This window comes from Vigna radiata, chromosome 7 (assembly GCF_000741045.1).
Source record: "Vigna radiata var. radiata cultivar VC1973A chromosome 7, Vradiata_ver6, whole genome shotgun sequence".
NCBI lineage: Eukaryota > Viridiplantae > Streptophyta > Magnoliopsida > Fabales > Fabaceae > Vigna > Vigna radiata.
The window spans coordinates 13,220,524-13,245,388 of NC_028357.1; the positions used below are offsets into that span (position 1 = coordinate 13,220,524).

Here is a 24,865-nt window from a genome sequence, read left to right on the forward strand (position 1 = left end):
CTTTTTAAATAAATCTAATGTTCTCTTTAAATAATACTTCTTGCAGCATCATCAAAACAATTCTTCAAGTTTTACCAATGCTCCTTATTGGTAACAATAGTGCCATTAAAATAGGTTGAAACCCGTGAGTCAATTCCGCTCACCACGGGTTTCAGTCAGGTTAGGTTGGAAAAAAATGTAAAAATTTTGATACGAGCCAATTTTGACCTGACTCACTAAGAACCCAGCTCACACGGGTTGAACCCGTGGTGGGTCGGGTTGGCTCACCAACCCACCTATTTTTTTAATTAAATAAAATTAATTATATTAATTATTCAAATCTTATTTTTTTATTAAAGTCAAATTAATTATTCAAAATGCACAACCTTTATTTAGCAATAAAGCCTTTCTTGTTGCAGTCTTTCTAAAAGTTTCCCTCTACAAATCAAACCCCTAAGTTCCCCTTGCAAATCAAACCCTTACACTACCTTCACGCGACGTAGCCCTTCCCCTTAGCGCAACAACAAACTCTTCATAGCATAGCTCTTCGTGCAGCATACCCTCTCCTTCCCCATCGTGAAACCCTTATTGTCCTCTCAAATATCTCAGGTAACAACGATTTTTATTTATAGTTTTCAAATCTCATTTACTCATGTGTTTTTTACCATAATAAAGTGTATTGTGATAGGTGTTTTATTTTGAGAGTGAACTGTGCATTGGGTATAGGTTTAGTGCTTGACTGTCATCAGTTATGGTTATGAAGATAAGACAGAGTTGGGAAAAGAGGTATATTATTTTAGGGAAAGTATAATCAAACGCTTCTTCTTGTATTACCGTCTAAATTCTAATTGTCTTTCTGATTGGTCGGATATGTGGTTTTGTTATACACATTTATTAACAAGTTTGTACCAAAAAGTTATCTGTCTTCTCACGGAAAATTTCACAATCAAACATCAGTTGTATTTTAGGAAGTTAATTTTGATTTACTTTTAATGTTTGAGATATGATGGAAAAATATATATAATATTTTTACAATAACACGGAAAAATCATATAATAATCCTATATATGCAATATTTTTACAATATTTAAACATATACGATATTTTTACAATATTTAAAAGTCTTATATATATATATAATATTTTTACAATATTTAAACATATATTATATTTTTAAAATATTTAAACATCCTATATATACAATAATTTTACAATACTTTTAATAATTAATAACACGAAAAATATATACAATATGTTTACAATACTTTTAATAATTAATAACACGAAAAATATATACAATATTTTTACAATATTTAAACATATATGATATTTTTACAATATTTAAACATCCTATATATACAATATTAATTTTTACAATACTTTTAATAATTAATAACACGAAAAATATATACAATATTTTTACATTATTTAAACATCCTATATATACAATATGTTTATAATATTTAAACATATACGATATTTTTACAATATTTAAACATCCTATATATCCAATATTTTTACAATATTTTTACAATATTTAAACATCCTATATATACAATATTTATACAATACTTTTAATAATTAATAACACTGAAAAATATATATACAATATTTTTACAATCACTTAACCACTTCATCAAACACTTTTCATTGTTTAATATACACAATCATAGCAATATAAAATCATATAAAATATCCTATATATAAAACATCTTTTATGTGACTAAGATTTTTCAGTTTTTTTATATTAATTATTTCAAAATAAACACATGTTACTTATGATAACTAAGATTCTTTAATTTTTTTTTTAATAAGTACAAAATAAACACATGCTACTTAATAATTTAGATTCTTTAGTTTTTTTAGTTTCTTTTATAACAATTGGTCTAATTATTACGGTTTCAATTTGATGGATCAAAGTAACATCTTAGAAGAAGAGTGTGAAAAAAAGTTAAGTGAATCAATGAACCAACCCGTTTAACAACCAACCCGTGGTGGGTCGGGTCGAATTCGAATTTTTTCGGCTCGTTAATAAATGAGTCGGCTTGGGTTGACTCACTAAATGGTCAATCCGTGGTGAATTGAGTCAGTTCGGACCGGTTACTCGTTTTGACAACTCTATTTACTCATATATATTTTTAACTTGTAATTAAAAAAAATTATAACTTCCTTACTTAATATCTGTATTAAAATATGAAAAGTATTTTTATCTAGACATATTGGTCAACATTTACTCTGTTATTATTTATTATTATTATTATTATTATTATTTAAAAAAATATAATATTTAACACATTATTATCAACATTTGGAATGTTCATGGGCCTACACAGTTCGGTTTCAGCATACGGCCAATATAAAGATAGGAAAAAGAAAGCCAAATCTTAGGTTTTATTATGTGGGCAGAGATTTTAAGAGAAAGTTAATTATGTATTAAGTATAATAAAGGCCAAAAATCTAGATTTTCACAAGTTGGATATGTGAATGATAAAAGAGTGAGTAGCTGATAATATCAAAATTAAATATTTCCAACATGATTGTCACTTAGTCGTATCAAACTGTTGTTCGTGCAAAAGCTCAAAAGTGATGACAACCAAAGAAACAAGTTCATGCATATCAATAAGTTCTCATTCGCACCACACGTAACAAATTCGTGAATATGTTATGATCACTCCACTGACGTCCATGAAAAAAAAAATATGAATTTGCCAGCATGCTTCTTACATTTGACGTGTATTTTAATTTATCACTCTTAGAAGTGGAGGATAGTGGAAGAAATATCAGAAAAGCACTGAACAAGAGCTAATAGATGATATCAGAGTTGCCAAGATATTGTTAAATTTGTTCCTTTCTTCCATGAAGTCAGCATCAATCATTATTATATGAAGCCAATATCTGTGACTATCTGAAGAAGATTCATTAGATTTTTCAGTCTTCACGATGGCACTGAAATCAGCAATGTTATTGATGTTGATCTCCTCAGTATCGATAGCAGTAGGAATGGATTCTAATGAAAACATAGTTGCAATCTACTGGGGCCAGAATGGAAAGGAGGGTACACTGGGGGAGGCTTGTGCCACAGGGAACTATGATTATGTGATCATAGCATTCGTGCAAAGCGTTGGCAATGGGCAAACTCCAATGATGAATCTGGGTGGTCACTGCGAGCCTTATAGTGATGGATGCAGTGGCCTAAGCTCAGACATAAAATATTGTCAAGCAAAAGGTATGAAGGTCTTGGTCTCTTTGGTAGAAGGTGGTGGAAGTTACAGAAATGTAAGTGAAGTAGCGAGTTACCTTTGGAATAACTTCTTGGGGGGAGTCTCATCATCTCGGCCTCTTGGCCCTGCTGTCCTTGATGGCATTGATTTTGGCATTCAGTATGAGATTGAAGCTCGATCAAAGCAATACTGGCGTGATCTTGCCAAGATTCTTAGAGGCTATCACATCACCAACCAAGACCAGAAACTGTACATAACTATAGCCCCCCAGTACCCATTTCCTGATCTTTGGATAGGAAATTCTCTCCTCACAGGCCTTTTCGACTTTGTTTGGTTCCCAATTTTATACTAACACTCCTTCCCAATAAACTTCTCTTTAAATTACAAACCTTGAACCATGGAAATACTCTACCTTATATATCCCCTCAGAATGTATTTCTCTAAGGGTCATAGAAACAGGTACAACGTATGCACCACCTATCATGTTCCTCATAATTTCAACACATGATCATGACTAGCTTCAGTCAAAATCTATCTTTCACTTTTTCTTTTCTGTCATTACATTTAGCAAATCATAGAAATTCTAATTTAAAACTAATTTAAATTTTAATTCACAAATCAATTTTAATTTTTTATTTACAACCGAAACTATGTTAAATATCAGTTTATAAATTATTATTTGAATTAGTTATTAATCATTAAAATGTAGAAGTAGATGAAGGTAGAGAAATTCTTAATGAAAGGGGAAAATTTTGTAATATGACTAGTAGGAATCATAGAATAGATATATGGAATGTATGTAAGATTAATGTTGTATAACTATTGGAGTATCATAACATATATCTTAGGGTGGATAAACATGAGGCATGTGATGCTACAGTTTAACCCACTTAGTACAAAACATTTTGCATAATGTTTTTTAGGTTTGATTGTCTACGGTAATATTCTATTTTTTCTAATTTGTTTAATTGGGGACAAATTTGAATGAAATGTCTTGTAAATATTGTTATATATTTTTCATTTTCTTTTGTTGTTGCCGATGAAACAAAAATGCTCCCTACATCTACTCCTTTTAGTCCCTCCTTCAAAATTACATTAATTTAACCTAGTTAAATAATGTTCAACAATAAGAAAGAACATTGAAAATAATGTTCAATAATAATGTTCAAAAACCATGTCTTAAAGCTAATATTTATATTTTCATTTATTAAAATTTAACGTTAGTTTAATGTTGTTTAAGTCCAATTTTTTTTTAAGTTTGCTAAGCTTAACCTGCATATATATTTTATAAAATATATTTAAAAATTGTATAGTATGGTCGTTTAGTCAATCATTTTGATCTTATGTGAAACTATCACTGAATTGATTGGCCAGACTATAGACGAAATTAGCAATGAGAATAATTACATTAATTCTAAATCAGATAATTACTGTTTGGACTATAATTAGGTCAACACTAATCAAAAGTCCAGTCCATAATTTATAAATACAGGTTTGATATCCAGGTATTTGGTTACTTTTTACTACGCATTTATTGCTAGAGCATTCAGATAAACACTGACTTTAGCATCAGAATGTCTTCTACAAGTAGAACCTGGTTCGACCAAATGGTAGAGAAAGGACTAAAGATAGAACCTAGACCTAAACTTGGAACTTATAGATTATTTGTGGAAAAAGACTTAACTTTAACCCCATAAACCGAAATATTTTGGCACCCACCATGGGACACGAGGACGAAAGAAGAGATCCAATGATGACCACAAGAAACATGGGAGACCAACAAGATTCGATGGAGCTTATAAAACAAATGCAAAGACATATGTAGGAGATGCATAGAAGGCATAAGGCTGAGATAGCTGCATTGAGAGCTAAGCATGTTACCGGTCAGCAACATCAGTTGGCCCAACACTCGATGTCACTCATTCCCACAACCTCGAAGGAGAACAATTAGGCTGAAGGACCAAGCAGAACTAGTCAAGAGATGAGTACCGCCACAACAAGGATAACCCTTTTTGTCCAAACGGTACAGGTCGAGGGTCTGCTACCCTTCAATGTGACTATTATGGAGGCGTCAATTTGAGAAGTCGACAACCCCCGCATTATAGAAGTACGACAGGTCAAGTGATTCGAACGAACACTTTCATTCGTTCGTGAACACCATGGCTTTCTACTCATCTAGCGACCACGCATGGTGTTAAACATTCTCTCTATCACTGAAAGGCGAGATGTTGGCATGGTTCTACACCTTGCCTCCCAACACAGAGGACTATTTCGCTACTGCCCACTCCCTATTTGGCAGGCAGTACGCTTCTAGTCGAGTCTAGAGTTTGACACACCTTGTGTTGATTAGTACCAAGCAAAGGAAAGATGAATCGTTGAAGGCCTTCATGGACCAATACAACAAAATCGCTCGACAAGTGAGAGATGTTAGTTAGGAGTTCATCCTCAATAACTGGTCAACGGCTTTAAAAGCGAGAATGTTCGCGGATAGCATGTGTGTTAGACTGTCAAAAACCATGGACGAGTTGCAGGAGAAGGCAACTGAGATCATGCGCATAGAAGAGATGCGCACCTTTTGGAAGAGACAGTAGGAGGAGGCTATAGCTAAATCTATTGGAGGGGAGTGGAAGGCTTGAAAAGAACCGCTCAGCGAAGGCGACAAGTGGGGCGGGTCAAAGCCAAAAGACCTTCCTTAAGTGCCCAAGTTTAATTAGTACACGCCTCTGAATGCAGCAAGGGATAGAATCCTAGAAGAGGCATTAAGTGTTGATCTCCTCCATCCTTTAAAGAAGAAACCAACCCCGAGGAACGTTGATGGTAAGAAGCACTACCGGTACCATTAGAACCTCAGGCATATTATGGAGGAGTGCTCTACACTTCGCAACAAGATTGAAGAGTTGATCCGAGCAAGTCACCTTAAGAAGTATGTGAAGGTGGAACAGGCGAAAAAAGGTCCCCCACATGGAAGAAGCCTCAATCGTCTCCCAAGACAGGACGATTGTCGCTATGGTAACCGACCGCCTGATCAACCATGGACCGAGCAGTCAACAACCCTTTCGATCCCATGTGAAACGATCTATGGGCCAATCAGTCAAACTACAGATGAAATTAGCAATGAGAATAATTACATTAATTCTAAGTTAGATCATTATTATTTGGACTGTAATTAGGCTAGTAGTAATCAGAAGCTCATCCCAGAATCTATAAATACAGGTTTGATATTGAGGTAGTTTGTTACTTTTTACTGTGCTTTTATTATTAGAACATTCGAATAAACATTAACCTTAGCATTGGAGTGCCTTCTGCAGATAACATCTAGTTCGATCGAAAAAGTAAAGAAAGGGAAGATAGAACCTAAACCTAAACTTGGAACTGGGAGATTATTTGTGGAAGAAAACTTAATGTTAACTTCATAAACCGAAAACAGAAATAAATTTAAAATTTTTAATTTTCTTTTAAAAATTAATATTTTGCATGACTTAAATATTTTGCATCACTCTAATGTCTTTCAAACCAATAATGTCATTAATAACAATGATTAAGATAATAAACAATATATTGGAAGGGCAATGTTTAACCACATCTTCGTAATTACAACATATTACTACTTCTTATACAGAGCTTAAACATTATGAAAACTCAAAAGTAAACTCCCTAATGTTGTAACTCTGAAATAGAAAAAAAAACATCAATAATATCTAAGACTTGGGCTCTTAACTAATTATTCAACAACATCCTAGATAAAGTGCTAAGGCGAATATTTTACTTTTAAGGAAAAGTCCAAAAGGTCTTGCTATCTAAGACAGCTAAATACATGTTTATAAATATCTTTATGGAGGATTTAAAAAATGGAAAAGGATCTAAACGAAAGGTCTGTGTGATTTTAACTGAAAATTGATGTTAGAACAGTTGCTTCTTTATTGGAGTCAAGATATGCAAAATATCTCCTATATATATAAGTCCTGGAAACGCTCATTTTGTTGTTTTCGCAGAGTAAAGACAAACAAAAACATGGCTACATTTTTAAGCTTCCATGGATACGTTTTCATTCATAATCATATATATCAACACTAAATGAGAATTAGAATTTACCCTCCCTTCTATTACTATGCTAAATTAAACAGCCAGGGGTAGAAATAGAGAGAGCAAAACTTCTTTAATTATATTTGACTAATACAGAAGGGATTGAGCATTATATTTGAAATTTTTGAAATTATTCGACCATCTGAACACAAAATTGTCGTTATAGCCAATATAGGTTAAGTAAACTCGTCACATCTGCGTAGCTTTTAATCTATATGGACACAGATTTTCAGAGAAAGTTATTTTCCTTTGATATTCATTATACCTTCCCCACAGATGTGAAGGCCAGATAATAATATCAAGAAAATACTATAAACATATTCCTTATAACATATCCTTTGTCATGACTTTTGTTGCTCCTGAGATAATTCTTGGTAACACCTATCAACAATAAATTTCCAAGATGGGTTGCCTTTTGTATGGATTGAAATATATCAACTCTATAAAAGTCGTTGCTCCCAAGAAGCAGTTGGAAAAGAAGCAGCCTAAATCTTTTACCTTTTCAAAAGACTTATTGGTCCCTTCACAATGGCAATAAAATCATCTGCAATGTCAGTGTCATTGTTGTGCTTAGTCTTATTAGCAGTAGGAAATGGTTGTTATGGTGGAGAAATAGCAATCTACTGGGGCCAGAATGGTAAAGAGGAGACGCTAGGCGAGGCATGTGCGACAGGGAACTATGATTATTTGATCTTAGCCTTTTTGCCAACCTTTGGCAATGGACAAACTCCTATGATTAATCTTGCTGGTCACTGTGATCCGTACAGTGATGGGTGCACGGGGTTAAGTTCAGACATAAAAGCTTGTCAAGCCAAAGGCATCAAGGTGTTGTTGTCTTTAGGAGGAGGTGCTGGAAGCCATTAAATTGCATCCACTGAAGATGCAAGCCACATAGCCAGTTACCTTTGGAACAACTTCTTGGGGGGACAGTCCTCATCTCGGCCTCTTGGCCCTGCTGTTCTTGATGGCATTGACTTTGACATTGAAGGTTGATCAAACCAACATTGGGGTGATCTTGCCAGATTCCTTAAAGGCTACGCCATGACCAAGCAAGGCAAGCAAATCTACATCACTGCAGCTCCTCAGTGCCCTTTTCCTGATGCTTGGATAGGAAATGCTCTCACTACAGGGCTTTTTAACTATGTGTGGGTCCAATTCTACAACAACCCTCCTTGCCAATACACTTTTGGGGCAATCACTAACCTTGAAGATGCATGGAAGCAGTGGATTTCAGGTATTCCTGCCAACAAGATATTCTTGGGGTTGCCAGCTTCCCCACAGGCTACAGGGAGTGGCTTCATTCCTTCTGCTGATCTTTTTTCTAATGTGCTTCCGGCCATTAAGGGTTCTGCTAAATATGGAGGTGTTATGTTGTGGTCTAGGTATTATGATGCTCAAAGTGGATACAGCTCATCCATCAGGAGCCATGTGTGATATCTAAACTCCTCATCCTTAGAACTATGTAATGTTATCTTTGTATTTTTGTGTTTTCAAATATTTATGCCATGATATGAAACATGTTTGGTTGGTTCAAATGATTAGAGTTAAATGTTATGAACCAGAAGAAAGTAACTTTCAAGAAAATAGATTAGATATTAATAATTAGACATGTCCATTTGGTCAAGTGCATAGTGTTTGGTCTTGACCCATACAGGTCAAGGCAAAAATACTTAAGAGAGTGGAAAGTGTGCACTAGGAGGAAGAAACATTAATTGTCTAACGGTTTAGCAGTTAGACCTAACAGGGGTGTGATTTTGCATATAAGGCAGTTTTGGGGGATAGGGAGAGGTTGTTGTGTATATTCTTTGTTGATAGTAGCAGGACACATTGTCCTGGGAGGGGGATTAGGCTCCCTGGTGTTTCTGTTTGTACATGACAATTGACATAATACGATTCATATCATTCTTTCACTATACACTTACTGTTGAACTGTGCATGTGAGTGTATTGAGAGTGGGTTTCTCTTTCAAGAAACCTATCAATTGGTCCGATATACCAAATCCCAATTGAACGAGAATAGCAGAAATGGAGGGGCGAGGAACATAATGGAGGGGCGATTGGAACACATCGAGATGGCAGTGGACGGGTTAAAGGCGAAATCGGTGACTAATAGGCAAGATTCCCTAGCAATGCCTCGGGAATCAAAGAATTGATGAGGATGATGGTCGCTCAAAATAAACATTTCGAGGGGAACTCTGACGGGAGTCAGGGGTCCGTTAATGGCACTCAGAAGGATCGATGCGACGACCTGGACGCAGAGAAAGATGGGGAACGTCTAGAGGGTCAACCCAATTGGCAACCAACCCTTAGGATACTTTCTGGTGGGCCTAAGAGAAGAGATACGGTGTCTAATTAGACCCCACGACCCTCAAGATTTGATGACGGCATTGAGGCTTTCACGGGATGTCGAACACGTAAGACGCGGATTAGGCCTGAGTGAGTGGACGACAACCAAGAACACGCAATCTTGGGGATGAACGACGGAGAGCGAGGGCTCAGTGAGGAAGGATGGTGTGGCGGGAAGTAGCACGACGAGGGGCGGAAATCCTGTAGGCAGTGAAAGCAAGGGAAGAAATTCAAGAAATCTTCCCTACCCAAAATTCTTGAAGCGTAGAGAGGAGGGGAGGTGCTTCTGCTGTGGTGGACCTTTCAACCTCAGGCACCATTGCCGTGAGAAGAGTTTGGGCGTAGTGTTATTGGCTGAGGACAAAGAGGAGGACCAAGACGCGAAAAAGGAAGACGTGGAGCAAAAACCGATGGAGTTATCTGTATTCTCGGCCAGTGGCCTTACCCAGCCTAAGACGATGAAGTTGCAATGAAAGGTGGGGAAGAAGGCGGTGTTGATTCTCAAAGATAGTGGTGCAAGCCACAATTTTATCAGCAGAGGCTTAGCAAAAGAGTTGGAGTTAGCTCAGGAGGACACCCCCCAGTATCAAGTCAGTTTGGGGGATGGACAGAAAAGGAAAACCAGAGGGTGTTGTCCGAAGGTGATAATTCAAATGAGGGGAACAAAGATAGTAGAGAAGTTCTATTTGTTTGAGTTGGGGGGCGTGGAGATGATCTTGGGAGTCGAGTGGTTGGCGAAGTGGGAGAAATCACCTTAAACTGGGGCGAGTTGACTATGTCCTTCAAACAGGGGGAAGAAACCATGGTAATTAGGGGGGACCCTGCTTTGGAAAAGAGGGTGGTTGAACCTGAGACCCTCCTAAAGATGAGTGAGGTGGAAACCTGGGCTCTAGTTTGGAGCTTAGAGAGTATAAAACCAAGGCGAGATGATACAGGAGCAGTGGGCTTAACCAGGGAACAGAAGGAGGAGTTGGAACAAGTCTTAGAAGATCATAAGGAGGTATTTTGTGAGTTGCAAGGGTTGCCACCGGATAGAGACAAGAAGCGTCAGATTGTCTTGAAGGAGGGAACTGACCCGGTGAATGTGAGGCCATATTGTTATCCCCATTTGATGAAAGGTGAAATTGAATGACAGGTAGAGGAAATACTGAAAGCTGGAATCATTAGGTCAAGCACTAACCCCTACTCGAGCCTTGTGATATTAGCAAAGAAGAAAAATAGGAGTTGGAGATTTTGCGTAGATTATCGAGCTTTGAATAGAGCAACGATTCCTAATAAGTTCCCTATTCCGGTCATAGAAGAACTCTTTGATGAACTAAGAGATGTAAGATATTTCTCGAAAGTAGATTTAAAAGCTGGATACCATCAAATCTGGATGGGAGAAGAGGACATCCACAAGACAACATTCCACACTCATCAGGGTCACTACGAATTTTTAGTAATGCCTTTAGTCCTCACTAATTCCCCAACAACCTTTCAGAGTGTCATGAACCGACTGCTGCAACCATTTATGAGGAGATATGTGCTGGTTTTCTTCGACGACATCCTCATCTATAACCAAAGTTGGGAAGAACATTTACAGCATGTGGGACATATTCTGGGGTGCTTAGGCAGAATAGGTGGGTGGCCAACAAGAAGAAATGTGAGTTTGGCCAAGTGGAGATTAGATATCTGTGTCATTTGATATCGGCGAGGGGACTGGAGATGGACCCAGAGAAGGTGCGAGATGTGATTGATTGGGAAAAACCGAAAACGTTGAAGGCGCTGAGAGGATTTTTAGGTCTCACGGGATATTATAGGCGCTTTATGAGAGATTATGGGAAAGTGGCAAAGCCGTTGACGGAGCTATTGAAAAAAGGGCAATTCAAGTGGTCCAGCAAGGCATAGGAGGGCATGGATAAATTGTAGATTTTGATAACCACTGCTCTAGTGCTGGCATTGCTAGATTTTGAACAAACCTTCCATGTAGAGTGTGATGCGTCAGGGGGAGAAGTTGGGGCGGTTTTGATGCAGGGAAGGAAGCCTGTAGCGTTCTTTAGTCGAGCTTTGTCTGAGGGGTCTCTCAATAAATCTATATATGAAAAGGAACTCATGGCATTGGTGATGGCAATACAGCATTGGAGACCATACTTGCTAGGGCAGAAGTTCGTCGTTCATACAGACCAACGCAGCCTCAAATACTTACTCGAGCAACGCATAACAACCCAGAATCAGCAAAACTGGCTTGCTAAAATTGCTAGGATATGATTTTGAGATCCAGTATAAGTAGGGGGTGACAAATCGTGTTACTGACGTGTTGTCGAGAAAAGGGGAGGATAAGGAGGAAGATTCGAGAGGAAATTGAGAAAAATCCAGATACCCATCCAACCTATACAATAGAGCATGGTAGGCTACACCATAAGGGGAGGCTAGTGTTGTCTGCCAAATCAGCTTGGATACTCAAGCTCTTGGTTGAGTTCCATTCCACTAGCACGGGGGGCACCCAGGAGTATATCGGACTAACAGGAGAATAACTCAATCATTGTTCTGGAAAGGGATGAAGCAGATGGTAACTGATTTTGTGGCAAGGTGCTTGACATGCCAGCAGCACAAATACGTGACGTCATCGCCTCAAGGGTTGTTGCAACCCTTACCCGTGCCTCATGCGATTTGGGAGGAGGTAAGTATGGACTTCATTATGAAGCTACTGAAGTCCCAGTGGTATGATGTCGTATTGGTGGTGGTAGATCAACTTAGCAAGTATGGATACTTCGTGCCATTGAAGCACCCATAATCTACACGCAAAGTTGCTGAAGTCTTTGTTTAGGATATGATAAGGCTACATGGGGTGCCACTGTCCATCGTCAGTGACCGTGACCCCCTCTTTTTTAGTGTGTTTTGGAGAGAAATCTTTAGAGTGCAAGGCACCCAATTGAAGATGAGTACTGCGTATCATCCGGAAACGGATGGGCAGACAGAAGTGTTGAATAGAATACTCGAAGGGTACTTGCGTTGCTTTTTCTATGAGCAACCCAAAAGCTGGAGTGTAGTGCTTCCTTGGGCGGAGTACTTGTATAACACCAACTATCAGAGTGCAGCAAGGTGTACGCCATTTGAGACGGTGTATGGGAGAGCTCCCCCATCTTTAAACAGATTCATACCCAGAGAAATGGCAGTAGAGGCGGTGGTGCAGGAGTTGATGACGCATGATGAAGCTTTGAAACAATTGAGGTTTCATTTGAACTGAGCCCAGGATATGATGGTGAAGTATGCTAACAGAAAGAGGAGACCGGGAGATATTAAGGTGGACGATTGGGTGTTTTTGAAGATCAGACCTCACCGACAAACTTCCATGGCAACTAGGTTACACCCCAAATTGGCAACAAGGTTTTTCGGGCCCTTTAAGGTGCTACAACAGGTAAGAGAGGTTGCGTTTAAGATCCAATTACCGGAATCGGCCAGGATTATCCGGTATTTCATGTGTCACAACTAAAAAAGGCCGTGGGTGCTCAGAATGTCGAGAAGGAGAGGGACCAACTTTTTGGCCACTTCGAATACTAGATGAGAGGCATAAACAACAAGGAGAAGATCTAATACAACAAGTCCTGATGGAGTGGCAAGAGGGTGGAAGAGATGGAGCGACTTGGGAAGATGTATCAATGATCCAAGACCAATGTCTGGAATTCAACCTTGGGGACAAGGTTGTACATCCAGGGGAAGGTATTGTTAGAGAGTGGAAAGTGTATACTAGGAAGAAGAAACATTAATTGTCTAAAGGTTTAGCAGTTAGACCTAACGGGGGTGTGACTTTGTATATAAGGCAGTGTTGGGGGATATGGAGAGGTTATTGAGTATATTCTTTGTTGATAGTAGCAGGTGTGTCCTGGGAGGGGGATTAGGCTCCCTGGTGTTTCTGTTTGTACATGACAATTGAGATAATACGATTCATATCATTCTTTCACTATACACTTATTGTTGAACTGTGCGTGTGACTGTGTTGAGAGTGGGTTTCTCTTTCAAGAAACCTATCAAATACCAATAGGATTAAAAAAACCTACATAAAAAAATAAGCCCATAGGACCAAAATAACAACAAAAATCTTATGGCTCAGTTAGACAGAGTTGAGTTGTTGACTAACAGACTTAAATTTTAAATTTGTTGTTGACCAATAGATTTAAATTTTAAGCCTGTTATTATCCAATAGACTTAAATTTTAAATTTGTTCAACACACTTAAATTTTAAGTCTCTTATTGTCCAGCAGACTTAGATTTTTGTATATTTGTAAATAACAAAAGATAGAGAATAAAACTGCATGCATCACACCAAAGAACAAATCATTCAACTCAACCAGATCTAATTACTACTAACGGCAACCCAAAGTTCCAGCAGCTCATAACCAACTATGCTAGTTACTACGTGAAATACTAAACCTGCAGCAGTTCCAACCAACACTGAACCTGCACCAGCCAGCTAAACCAAAGATAATATGGCAGCACCAAAACCTGTCCAGCAGCTGCTAAATTTATAGAACTCAAGATTCCTTTCCAAAACAAATCTACACATCCAGAACCTACATGAAGTACTTTAGTCTAGAATAAAATCATGCCTCCATTCATCTTTGTGCACCAGTTTCACCAAGCTCTAAAGTGACATTTTGCTGCACTAAAAATGAAGATGTGAATCAACTGCACCAGCAGCAAGGTCTGACGCAGCTTCGTCAAACCAAAATGATTCCAGTGTGCAAAATAGTCTTGAACAAAACGCTGTATCAAGCAAACTGGTCCAGCACCAATTCCAGCTCACCTTCCAGCATCCAGAAAGCAGTTCCATCATCTTAAACTTGATATAACCCATGCACAAATACTGCACTAAGTCCAAATAATGACCATCCAGTGCACTAAGCATCGCATATGCGTCAACTGCACCTATATAAGCACGTTAACTCAATCCAAGTGATCAATGCACTCCCCAGCAAAGTCCTTCATCAAGCAACAAGCATAACACCCCAAGAACAACACTAAAACCACCACATAACCAGGAGATTTTCTCCTTACACTAAAATAAACTTTAGCGCTAGTTTTTCCTAAAAAAAACAGAAGTTTTACATCATAAGAACCATGCAATATAATGTCTTAACCCATAAAAGTGATCACAAGCTTATAGCACTGAAAAATTCCAACAAAAATACCACTACTGCACATTAGAATCTCCTAAGCTCATACAATCATGCTCTAAACTTTCATAAAAAAAAAAACACTACACTAATTCTATTTATAACACTAATACATATATCCACCAACCTATTTCCACAAAATACACAACACCAACCATTAATTCTAGGCCTCAATTTATAAACCAAAAGGATGAATCAAGCTGCAAACAACCTGCGTCAGTTTTCTTGATCAAAGACTTAACATCTATACCAACCAATAATTACATCAAGCTGAACCGAAACAACTATGAGCACAAAAAAATTTATGGACTGCACCAGCAACAACGTTCATAACTCACAACCTTAACAATATGCATCCAGACCATAATTGCATAAGAAAACAGCGTTTATTATTTATTTTTGAAACAACACAACAACATTTTCAATTCCCGAATGACACTAGTCACACAGCCACATTTCTCTGCTCTGATAATAGAATTTTATACTCTAAAAGATGAAGTACATACCTGACCTTGTTGCTCTTTTAATTGAATTAAGCCCTACAAAACAGAATTATATACCTACCCCAAATATTCAACGTATGCTCACAAAATAATTACCAATAATAGCACAAAAACAAAAACCACGTTCATCACCAAAAACAACCATTCATATTCAGCATACAATAATTTACAGAACCAAAAACCAAGGTTTAGCACCCATTACATCTTTTTCCAGCTCTTAATGATCTTAATTTCGCAGCCACTTCCTTTGCTAGTTCTCACCTCAACAGAAGCACAAACATTTTCTAAGGCCACAACACTCACGTTCTATATCTCTTCTAATATGCTGTTTTACAGGGTACACAAAATATATGTGTATCAAATAAAATTATTGAAATGAGAAGAGAACAATTTTAATTTACCTTAGGAGGAAGCCAGGCGTCTATGTCAAAATCAAAAACTCATTCAAAGTTGACCTTAATATTTTGTATGAGCTTCTTTCTGTCTGCACCATAGCCTTTGGTGAGATTTGGCCGCCACCGCCTTCTTGAACATTCTCTACAGCTATCGCATTCACTCGCTTAGGTTCTCTACACCAAATACAACCCACACCTGTGGGTTAAGGTTGGACACTGCTACCGCTGTCGAGACGCCACTAGAACGTTGTTGCTGACATCAGAATGTCGCCGGAAGAATGTTGAAATGTCATTGCAACAGTGGACGCCGGAACGTTGCCGCTGTTTGGAACGATGGAACATTGCATGCTGTCGGTGTACGCTGTCCTTGTTGGAACGTCGGACAACGAATTCGCCGAGTTGGTTGTTAGAATGAAAAGGCTGGGATGTGAAAAGAGTTCAAGAGTTCCCAAGTGAAAACGGAAATGTATCAGACTTTTGGCTAAGTTAAAATACTTTTTTGAATCTGATTAAGAATTAACAGATTTAAAAAGTCTTTTCAAAAGGTAACATAAGTAAAAATATTCTGATAATAAACTTCAGAATTCAATAACTAGTTTTTATGTACCAAAAGTAAATCATAAAGTATGTTTTCTTATAAATAGATTTGAATATTTCTGAAAATGTCTTTTTTTACCATTTTATCACATACTCTTAAAGAGTCAACATTTCTATTTTACAAATTCTATATTTACTTAGAGTAGGAGTAATGTGACACAAGAAAAAGAAAAACAAATTGATCTGATACGGTTAAATAATAATATTTTAATTATAATTATATTATTTTTTAATTTAAAATCATAATTAAATTATTATATTAAAAATCGTGTCAAAATGAATGTTTTTTTTTCAAGCTAGTCAAACTAACTTTTTCCATTCATTTATCTTTTTACACATCTTCATAATATTAGTATCCTTAAAATATTGTTTTCCTTTTATTAGTAAGTTTTAAATGTTAGAATTGTTCCCTTCATCATCTCAAGTAGTCCCTCCACCTCTTCATTATTTTTTTAAATTCAAAAATACCCTTTGTTAATTTACACTCCAAAAAATGTTTCATTTTCCGGCGTTCTCGAATACTTTACACACACTCTTGGACTTTGGGCCAGAAGGATACAACCACCATAGTGTAGTCACGTGATATGTGTCGTCGCATTGTGATAACCTCCCATTGACGTGATGGTGTTGGCTCCACCGCTGAATCTTCGTTGCCACCACGACTTCGCTCTTCTATCACGGTTGTTGTACTTCGCTCTTCAATAGGTTTGTTGCTATTATTGATTTAGTTTGACGAATACTAGTGGCCAAAATAATGAATTGAAATAAACTTTCATACCAACATACTTATAGTTTCACCTTATTTTTCTATCAAACATGTGCACCGATTTTTGTTGTTTATACAAAACCAGTCTAATTAATTAAAAATTTCAAACACACCGTATTTTGTGTAGAAGGATACACTCTCTACACTACTATGTATCAAGAGATAATCCTCTACACAAGCCTGGGTGTTGGAGGGCACATCACAGGAGGTGCATATGGATCCTTGGTGAGAAAGTATGATCTTGAAGCTGATAATGTTTTTGATGCAATATTGGTTGATGCAAATGGCCAAATCCTTAATAGGGAATATTTTGGGCAATTAGAGGAGGTGGAGGAGCAAGTTTTGGCATATATATTCTTGAACGGATGTCAACATCCGTGAATAAATATCGACATTCATTTGTACTTCAACGGCTGTTGACATCCGTTTAAGAATCTAATGCATATTTGTATCCGTTTAAACATTATTGAAGGGTAAAAGAGGAATAAAGAAATGTAGGGAACAATGTGCGGTGGTGGAGAGAGTAACTCCTTTCAAATGTTGATGTAAGATATGACTAACTTTTTTCATTTACTTATCTTCTTACACATCTCCATAATATTAAAGTACCCTTAAAACATTGTTTTCCTTTTATTGGTAAGTTTCAAGTGTTAATGTAAGATATGTCTCTGTCAATCTTCATATTAATTATTCATGACATCTACAATATTAAAATTACATAAATATAAATTAAGATAACATTCTAAATTTACGATATTATATAAATTTATATATAAATAAGATAAACTTCAATTTAAAAAAAGAGAAAGACAATGAAGTGATGTGATATTTTAGTTGAACAATCAATTAATATTGAGTTTACTAAAAAAGGATGAATTTTTAGCTTTTTCATGTTGGTATATATGACTTTTCTCATACTTTTCAATTATTTCATATACTAAATACTTAGTAACCATATTCATATCATTTTTCTAAAAACATAAAAAATAGGAGCAACAATAGTAAGTATAATCAACTTTCATCCACCAATTTTCAATCAATAAAATTTCTTTTATAGATTATGCATTATCCATAATATCCTTTTCATAAGAAGAACATTCATTATTAATAACCATCTCTTGGAGTTATTTTCAAACTTCTAAACCTTTTAAAGATGATTATGGTTGAAACAAATCTTTTAGGAGCAATAGAAAGTAACTTCAATGAGTTGAAGTTATTAAACATTCATAATCTCATATAGTGTCCAATAATAAAGTTTTCAAAAGATAGCATCATAGTCATCTAAGAATATTTATTAGTATCACTATTTTTTCAGTATATTTTATTTCACAAATATTTTTTAATGCAAGATTTAAGGTGTGCACTACAGAAAGAGTCCAATAGATTGAAGCAAATTCTAACTCTACGAGGGTACATGTTATTTTTCATATTCCTACATTATTCATTTTTATTTGTGTCGCATTTGTCGACTCATTCAAATTCCTACATTATTCATTATTATTTTTGTCATATTTGTCCACTCAACCTCCATAATTGCGTCTCTCATGTGCTTAAGAGTAAAATTTGTATCATTTATCTATTCTTATCTCATCATATCCATTAAAAAACATTGGTCCAGTCTCACAAATAATCATATAATGAAAGTTGCTCCCTCCACCACCTCAAGTGACTCCCTCCACCTCCCCAAATTTTCTTTTATTCCAAAATTACCATTTCTTACATCTACTATTTACCTTTTCAACTTTTACTGTTAAAACCCTAATCCCTTCCCCCACTTCTCATTTTCACTTTCAGGTTGCAGCTACTCTCACTTTCTTTCTCTTTTTCTCTGCAATCCACCCCCACCCCCCATTTCCCTTTCTTTGTTTCTATCATTTTCTCTTTTTCTCTAACCCCCCCCCCCCTTCACTCTCCCTTTCTTTCTTTCTCTCCCTTTGGTACGCGAAGGCCTCAACGGATATGGGAGATCCGTTGGGCCTTCAACGAATGTCAATATCCGTTAACGGATGTCGGCATCCGGTGAAGGCCCAACGAATCTCCCATATCCGTTGAGTCATTCGCTTTTCGTTTTCTTGTTTTTTTAGGTTATTAATTTAATTATATTTAGGTTGTTAATTTTTGTACATTTATTATTATTTATTTATAATACAAAAAAGTTGCAGGTGATGGAGTTGGGATCCACGACTATAGAAAATAAAGTGTGGTTGTTCAAGTATGTATGAGTGTGCGTCGAGAGAATGGAAGAAGGGTTCATAAAGGTTAAATTTTAGTAGGTTTAGAAATTTGAATGGTTAAAGAGAAGAAGGATGAGGGAGAGTTTATTGGGTCATGCAAAAGAGTAAGAAAAGAAGGAAGTTGGATAATTGGATAATGTTATGTTGTGGTTGGTGAGGGAGTTGTTGTTACATGAACATTAATTGGAAGAAGAAAGAAGATGAGAATGCATGGAAAGTCTACGTGAGGTGCAGGAGTGTGTGTATATGTGTTTAAGAAGGTTGCTTTTTTATTTTGTTAGGATGTATGATGTCTCTAGAGAGGCCTTATTAGTATATAAGTTGTAGTGGTAGGTAAAAAGGGGTCTCATAGGTGGGATAAAAGAGTTGGTATATGCATATGTTTTTTTTTTATATTGTGTTAATGGTGGATCACGTGAAAAGAAAGCATGGAAAGTTGAACAGATATGGAAACTTTCAACGGATCTAGACATCCACCCATAGATATGGGGTTGCGTTTCATGTGGAAGTGGTAAATTACCCAGTAATTAAATATTACTGAAAGGCAAATGAAAGGTAAAAGAGGAATGTGGAGGTACAGGAAGTAGTCCATGGTGGTGTAGGGAACAACTCCCTCATATAATTTATGTGTGGTCTTCTTTGAGGACCAATCCATCCATCGCTAACAATTGTTGTTCCTTTCTAACTCCATGATTTTTTTTATAGGGTGTAAAGATATTTTTTGTATGTTTTCTTTTTATAAAGTAAATGACCTCTCAATTTATTACTTGTTGGAAATATATATCCATTAAGATTACATGTATTAGAATCATAACAAAATGCACACTTATAATAAGGACTTCTTGCTAAATGAAATAATAGATTTGAAACATAAAACAACCTGACAATTTCACAATCAAAGGTATTTTTAGTTTGCATAATGAAAGAAACTTCTAATTAACCTTTTAGTTTGTAGCTAACATTACTATCTCTCTTATTTCTTTATACAAGTGGTAAAGAGACATTTTTTTTATGAATTTTCTATTTTCAACGTGGTTTCATTCTCTATTTTGTAAGCTGAACAAGTTTTTGAGAGGGTTACATTTAAACAAATTCTAATTCTTCCTTTTGTTTTAACAAACGAACTCTTACTCAACTGTAAGATCTATTAAATGAAAAATCACACAAACCGCAATAAGAATTTTTCTTTATTTTGAAATATATCTCCATAAAAATTTTGTTTCATCTTCTTGTTAAATAACTTGCCTAGATACATTCATCTTTATTTCATATGAAAAAAATAAATTAAATATAAAAAGTTACTTAAGTATAAAAGTAAAATATAAAACTTAAATAAATTAATCTAACAAAAACTAATTACTTGAATATAAAAAATAAAACATGTCACAAATAAAAAATTATAATATAATATATTTTATATATTTTAAAATTATATTAAATTATTACAGTATTTAATATTATGTTATATTTTTAATTTCAGTATGATTATTGTAAAAGCATTTTAAAATTTATTTATTTTTCTTAAGTAAAATTTTAATTTATTTTTTTATAACTTTTATACTTAATAAGACTTTAATTTGTCATTTTAAAAAATAGACTCATGTTATAAAATTTGTAATTTTATGTTTTAAAAGTAAAATAAAATAAATTCATCTTAGTTATAAAACGTGGTACAAATAAAAAAAATGTATTAAAGCATCGCATTTATAATTGAAACACACAATTCAAATGAAAAATAATATTTCAAATAAAAGAATATGTAATTTTTTTCAAAAAATTTCAAAATTCAATAAAATATTAAATTACTAATATAATTAATTTATACAATTTTTCCTTTTTCTCCTTCCTTCTTCTCACTGTTGTTGTGCACAACTATCCTTTCTTCTTTCTCTTGTTATTTCTTCAAATTTGTAACGTCAATACAACTACGTTCTATTTTTTCATCACTAAGCAAATCAACACACTATTCTTCTTCCATGCTTTTGTATCTTCTATGATATTCTTGAGAATTTTATAAAAGATATTTACATTCTTTTTTATTAAAAGTGACATTCACGTAGAGATATTTAAAGATTATTTTATGTAAGTTTTAATTATATATATATATATATATATATATATATATATATAAATTTTTTATTTTATTAAAATAAATTCACTTTTGTGACTAAGATTGGATCATGTCAGTTTCGACATCTTATCAAAACAAGATCGTGTCTTCTCCAACATGTCCATGAATAAAGTTGTGTAAAGAAATGTGTATAATACCGTGTCAAGCACACTCTATCGAAGTTTCATAGATTATAATAAAAAAGAAAATAAATAATTTAAAATATAGTCAACTATTAATTTAAAATATAGTTAAAAAGTTTAGTTCCTAAAGTTTAAAACTAATATTTTTAAGTTTTTCCATCTAACTTTTGTAGGTAGATAATACCTTTAAATGTTGAAAATCTCAAATTTGAATATATGTCTTACTAAATGAAAAAAATGAATTGAGTATCATATGAAAAAAAAAAACCTATAAATATATTGTTTTAAGTTTTTAGGTTGAAAATAATGTTAATTCTATATAAAGATTAAAAACAAATCATCAGTAACATTAAGAGCAAATGATAAAATGAATGTATGAGTTGGTTGATTGAATTGAGTTGTTTAATTTATTTAATTAAAAATATTAATTAATCAAATATTACTATTAGATTTAAAGATAAATATTGTCACCCGTGAATATATAGATTTTCTTAACGAGTAAGAACAGGATATTAACATAAAGATAAAAAAATTCAAAACAGTTTTAGTAATTATATATGCACAAAGTCTAGTGTTAAAACTGCTAGTTTATATTTAATGAAGCGAGGAAGTGTCTCACGTTTCACAAGATAATTAATTAAATCTCCAATTATTTGCATTGAAAGGAAGAATTTTAAAATTTTTAAGACATTCAAATACATCGAATTTGAACGATCTTATTTCAAGAATTTATTGTTTTGATAAGGTAAGTTCAATATAGGAATAGTACAAAAGTAAAAAGGAAAAGGGCATACAAGGACCATTACCATTATGGTTGTTTTTCCATGACATGCTGTCTTTGTCCAGTAGCTTGAATCCATGCATTTGATGTTAAAAGAGTGTTCATTGTGTATCATTAGTTCATTGCTTTTGAAAACAAGAAGTAACCATTTTCTATTCTAATTATATTGGTTTTTTGTGATATATTCTAGTATCTTTCTTTAGAATTATTGTTCATTAAGATTATTGCTTAAGGATTATTTTCAATAATAAATGACAGGAAGTAATTTTCTCGTACTTTTTTCCATATGAAATCTTTTACCCTTAATCTTATTATTGTAACATAGAATTGGCACTTTGAAAATTTATTGTGATAAACTATTTGTGGACTTCAACATGATTTCTCATAGTAGCATGAAATTATGTAAATGTGTCATTATAGATGGATTCTTATTAAATTGTCATGCAAAAACATAAACATAAGTATATCTGCATGTATATACTGTTGTAAAAGGCTGACAGAATCACGAACAAATTTTCCTGAGGCGTNTAGAGTCACTGTCCTTAAGGACTTATCTGCGGTGTGTGCAAGTCCCCCAGGATACAACAGGAACTTCTCAGAATATTTCTGAGGATCTCAGAACTAGCAAGGAACTCTTAAAAGAGTATAAGAATAACCCAGAATATTTTTAGAGAGAAAAGAGCTAGAGAGTAAAACTCAGAAAAGAGAAGAATGAGAAAGAATGATTTTTGGTGTGTCTTGGAATGAGAGAAATGCTCTCTATTTATAGAGCCAGAAAAGAATCAATTTAAATGAAAAATTAAAAATCATAATTGATTTAATAAAAACCTGAACGTTCGATTAAAAAACGTTGCAATGCTTTAAAGAAATTTGAATGTTGGCATTAAAATTCAAACGTTGCATTTCAACGTTCTGAAGTTTAAACTCAATTAAAGCCTTTCAATTTTGCAATATTATAATATTATAACATATACTAGATAGATTGTAGTATAACAAGTGTTCTATCTATAGGGATTTGACAAAAAACACTATGTTTTAACTATCTTGATAATTTAATGTAAAATAACAATAACTTTGGTATGTAGAAAACATATTTAGTTCGTGAAATTAGTGTGAAAAGCGTTGGAAACCGTTTGAATTACCAAGTGAGTTACTTTAAACCATGTTGAAGTTCGGCTCCACCACTTTTTCCTCTCTTGTATCATATCTATATTTAGATATGGTGCTACAAGTGATCAAGTCCTGAGACTCTGCTTAGGTGTAACTCTAGGTCCATCCATAACACCTAAAGCCTAAAATCACCACACTTCAGTATGATTTCTCATTGATTACTTGAATGGATCACCTAAATTAAGATCAATATCTCCAGCTAATTGGATCACAATTTAAGACTAATTTCCACTAAGTTTCAAGCTAGTTAGATAATATTAGTGATTAGTTCATCCAACAACAAGCACAAATCAAGATAAATAAAGATGAGTGGTTGTAATAAAAAACAAACATTCATAAATATAGTATCGAATACAAAAGAGTTCAAAGTGGTTTACATATAACTCCAACAACTAGGAGATTTAGTTCCTCATAATAAATGGAAAGAAGTTATAACATAGAAGAAACTCCATCTCTTGGTCCTTTCAGAAACTCCAACATAGACTCTAACAGTGTGGCTGCAATGGTGGCATCCATGGCTCCAGCCATGAGGTTTCCTGATGGAGGTTGCTTTGATGATGTTCCTTCAACATAAGATGATCTTCCAAATGTGTTGATGAAACGTCTTCAAAGGGTGGACTCCATATGAACAATGATAGTAGCAGAAGCAAATAGAGATGAAGAGATGAAGATGTTGGTGTTGGATGGTCTAGGTAGAAGTCCTTCTAGGAGGTGAAGCCAACCATGAAGGAGAAAGTAAGAAGAAGTCTAGAGAAAGACATTTCTTAGAGTGAGAACTAAGGAAGAGAAGTCTTGCAATTTTGGCAAAAGGACTTTACATTCAATCAAGTTCTAAAAAATTATACAAGGTTGCCTCTCCTTTTATAGGTGAAGGAGCAGGCTAGCATTTAATGCACTAGAAAGGAACTAGAAGCTTCCTATGGAAAGGGGGGATGAATGGGAGCCTTCCCCCCTAACTACCATCCAAGTTCAATGTATAGGAGCCTTCCTTGATGTTGACATGTTCCAAAGGCTTCCTATGACCTATTTTAAGCACATATTCTCCTACATCAAGGTTTATGGTGCACTACTTTACTTTAAAATCTACTAAGCTTCTAAAACAAAACTAAAAGAAANTTTTACATATTTACAAAGATAAAAGAAGAAGACAAGTAAGTGATTCTCCACAAGAGTAAAATCCTTCAAGCTCCATCTTCTTCTTCCATCTTTTTTTACCATGGCTCTTTATGAGAGGTCAAATGTCTTCTAAGACTTAATTGAAAGCAAGAATAAGCTTGAAAGTCCTTCTTCTTGTTCCAATCTCCTAACCTTAACTTAAGTTGATGCTTCCTTCATGGATCTCCATTTAGTTTCCAAAACGGATTCCATCATTTCCTCCCAGGTGG

At 34.8% G+C, this 24,865-nt stretch overlaps 1 protein-coding gene and 1 pseudogene across 1 annotated transcript; both read left to right on the forward strand.

Annotated features, from left to right (window-relative positions):
- Positions 1 to 2,383: 2,383 nt before the first annotated feature.
- Positions 2,384 to 6,865, forward strand: LOC106767934 (hevamine-A). The gene has a single exon (XM_022783139.1). The coding sequence runs from the start codon at positions 2,920 to 2,922 to the stop codon at positions 3,550 to 3,552; it is 633 nt and encodes a 210-aa protein (XP_022638860.1). The 5' UTR covers positions 2,384 to 2,919; the 3' UTR covers positions 3,553 to 6,865.
- Positions 6,866 to 6,895: 30 nt separating this feature from the next.
- Positions 6,896 to 14,052, forward strand: LOC111242027 (annotated as a pseudogene).
- Positions 14,053 to 24,865: the final 10,813 nt, after the last annotated feature.

Bases quoted from the DNA above. Each gene is read 5' to 3' on its own strand.
- LOC106767934 (XM_022783139.1), top strand. From the start codon at position 2,920: ATGGCACTGAAATCAGCAATGTTATTGATGTTGATCTCCTCAGTATCG.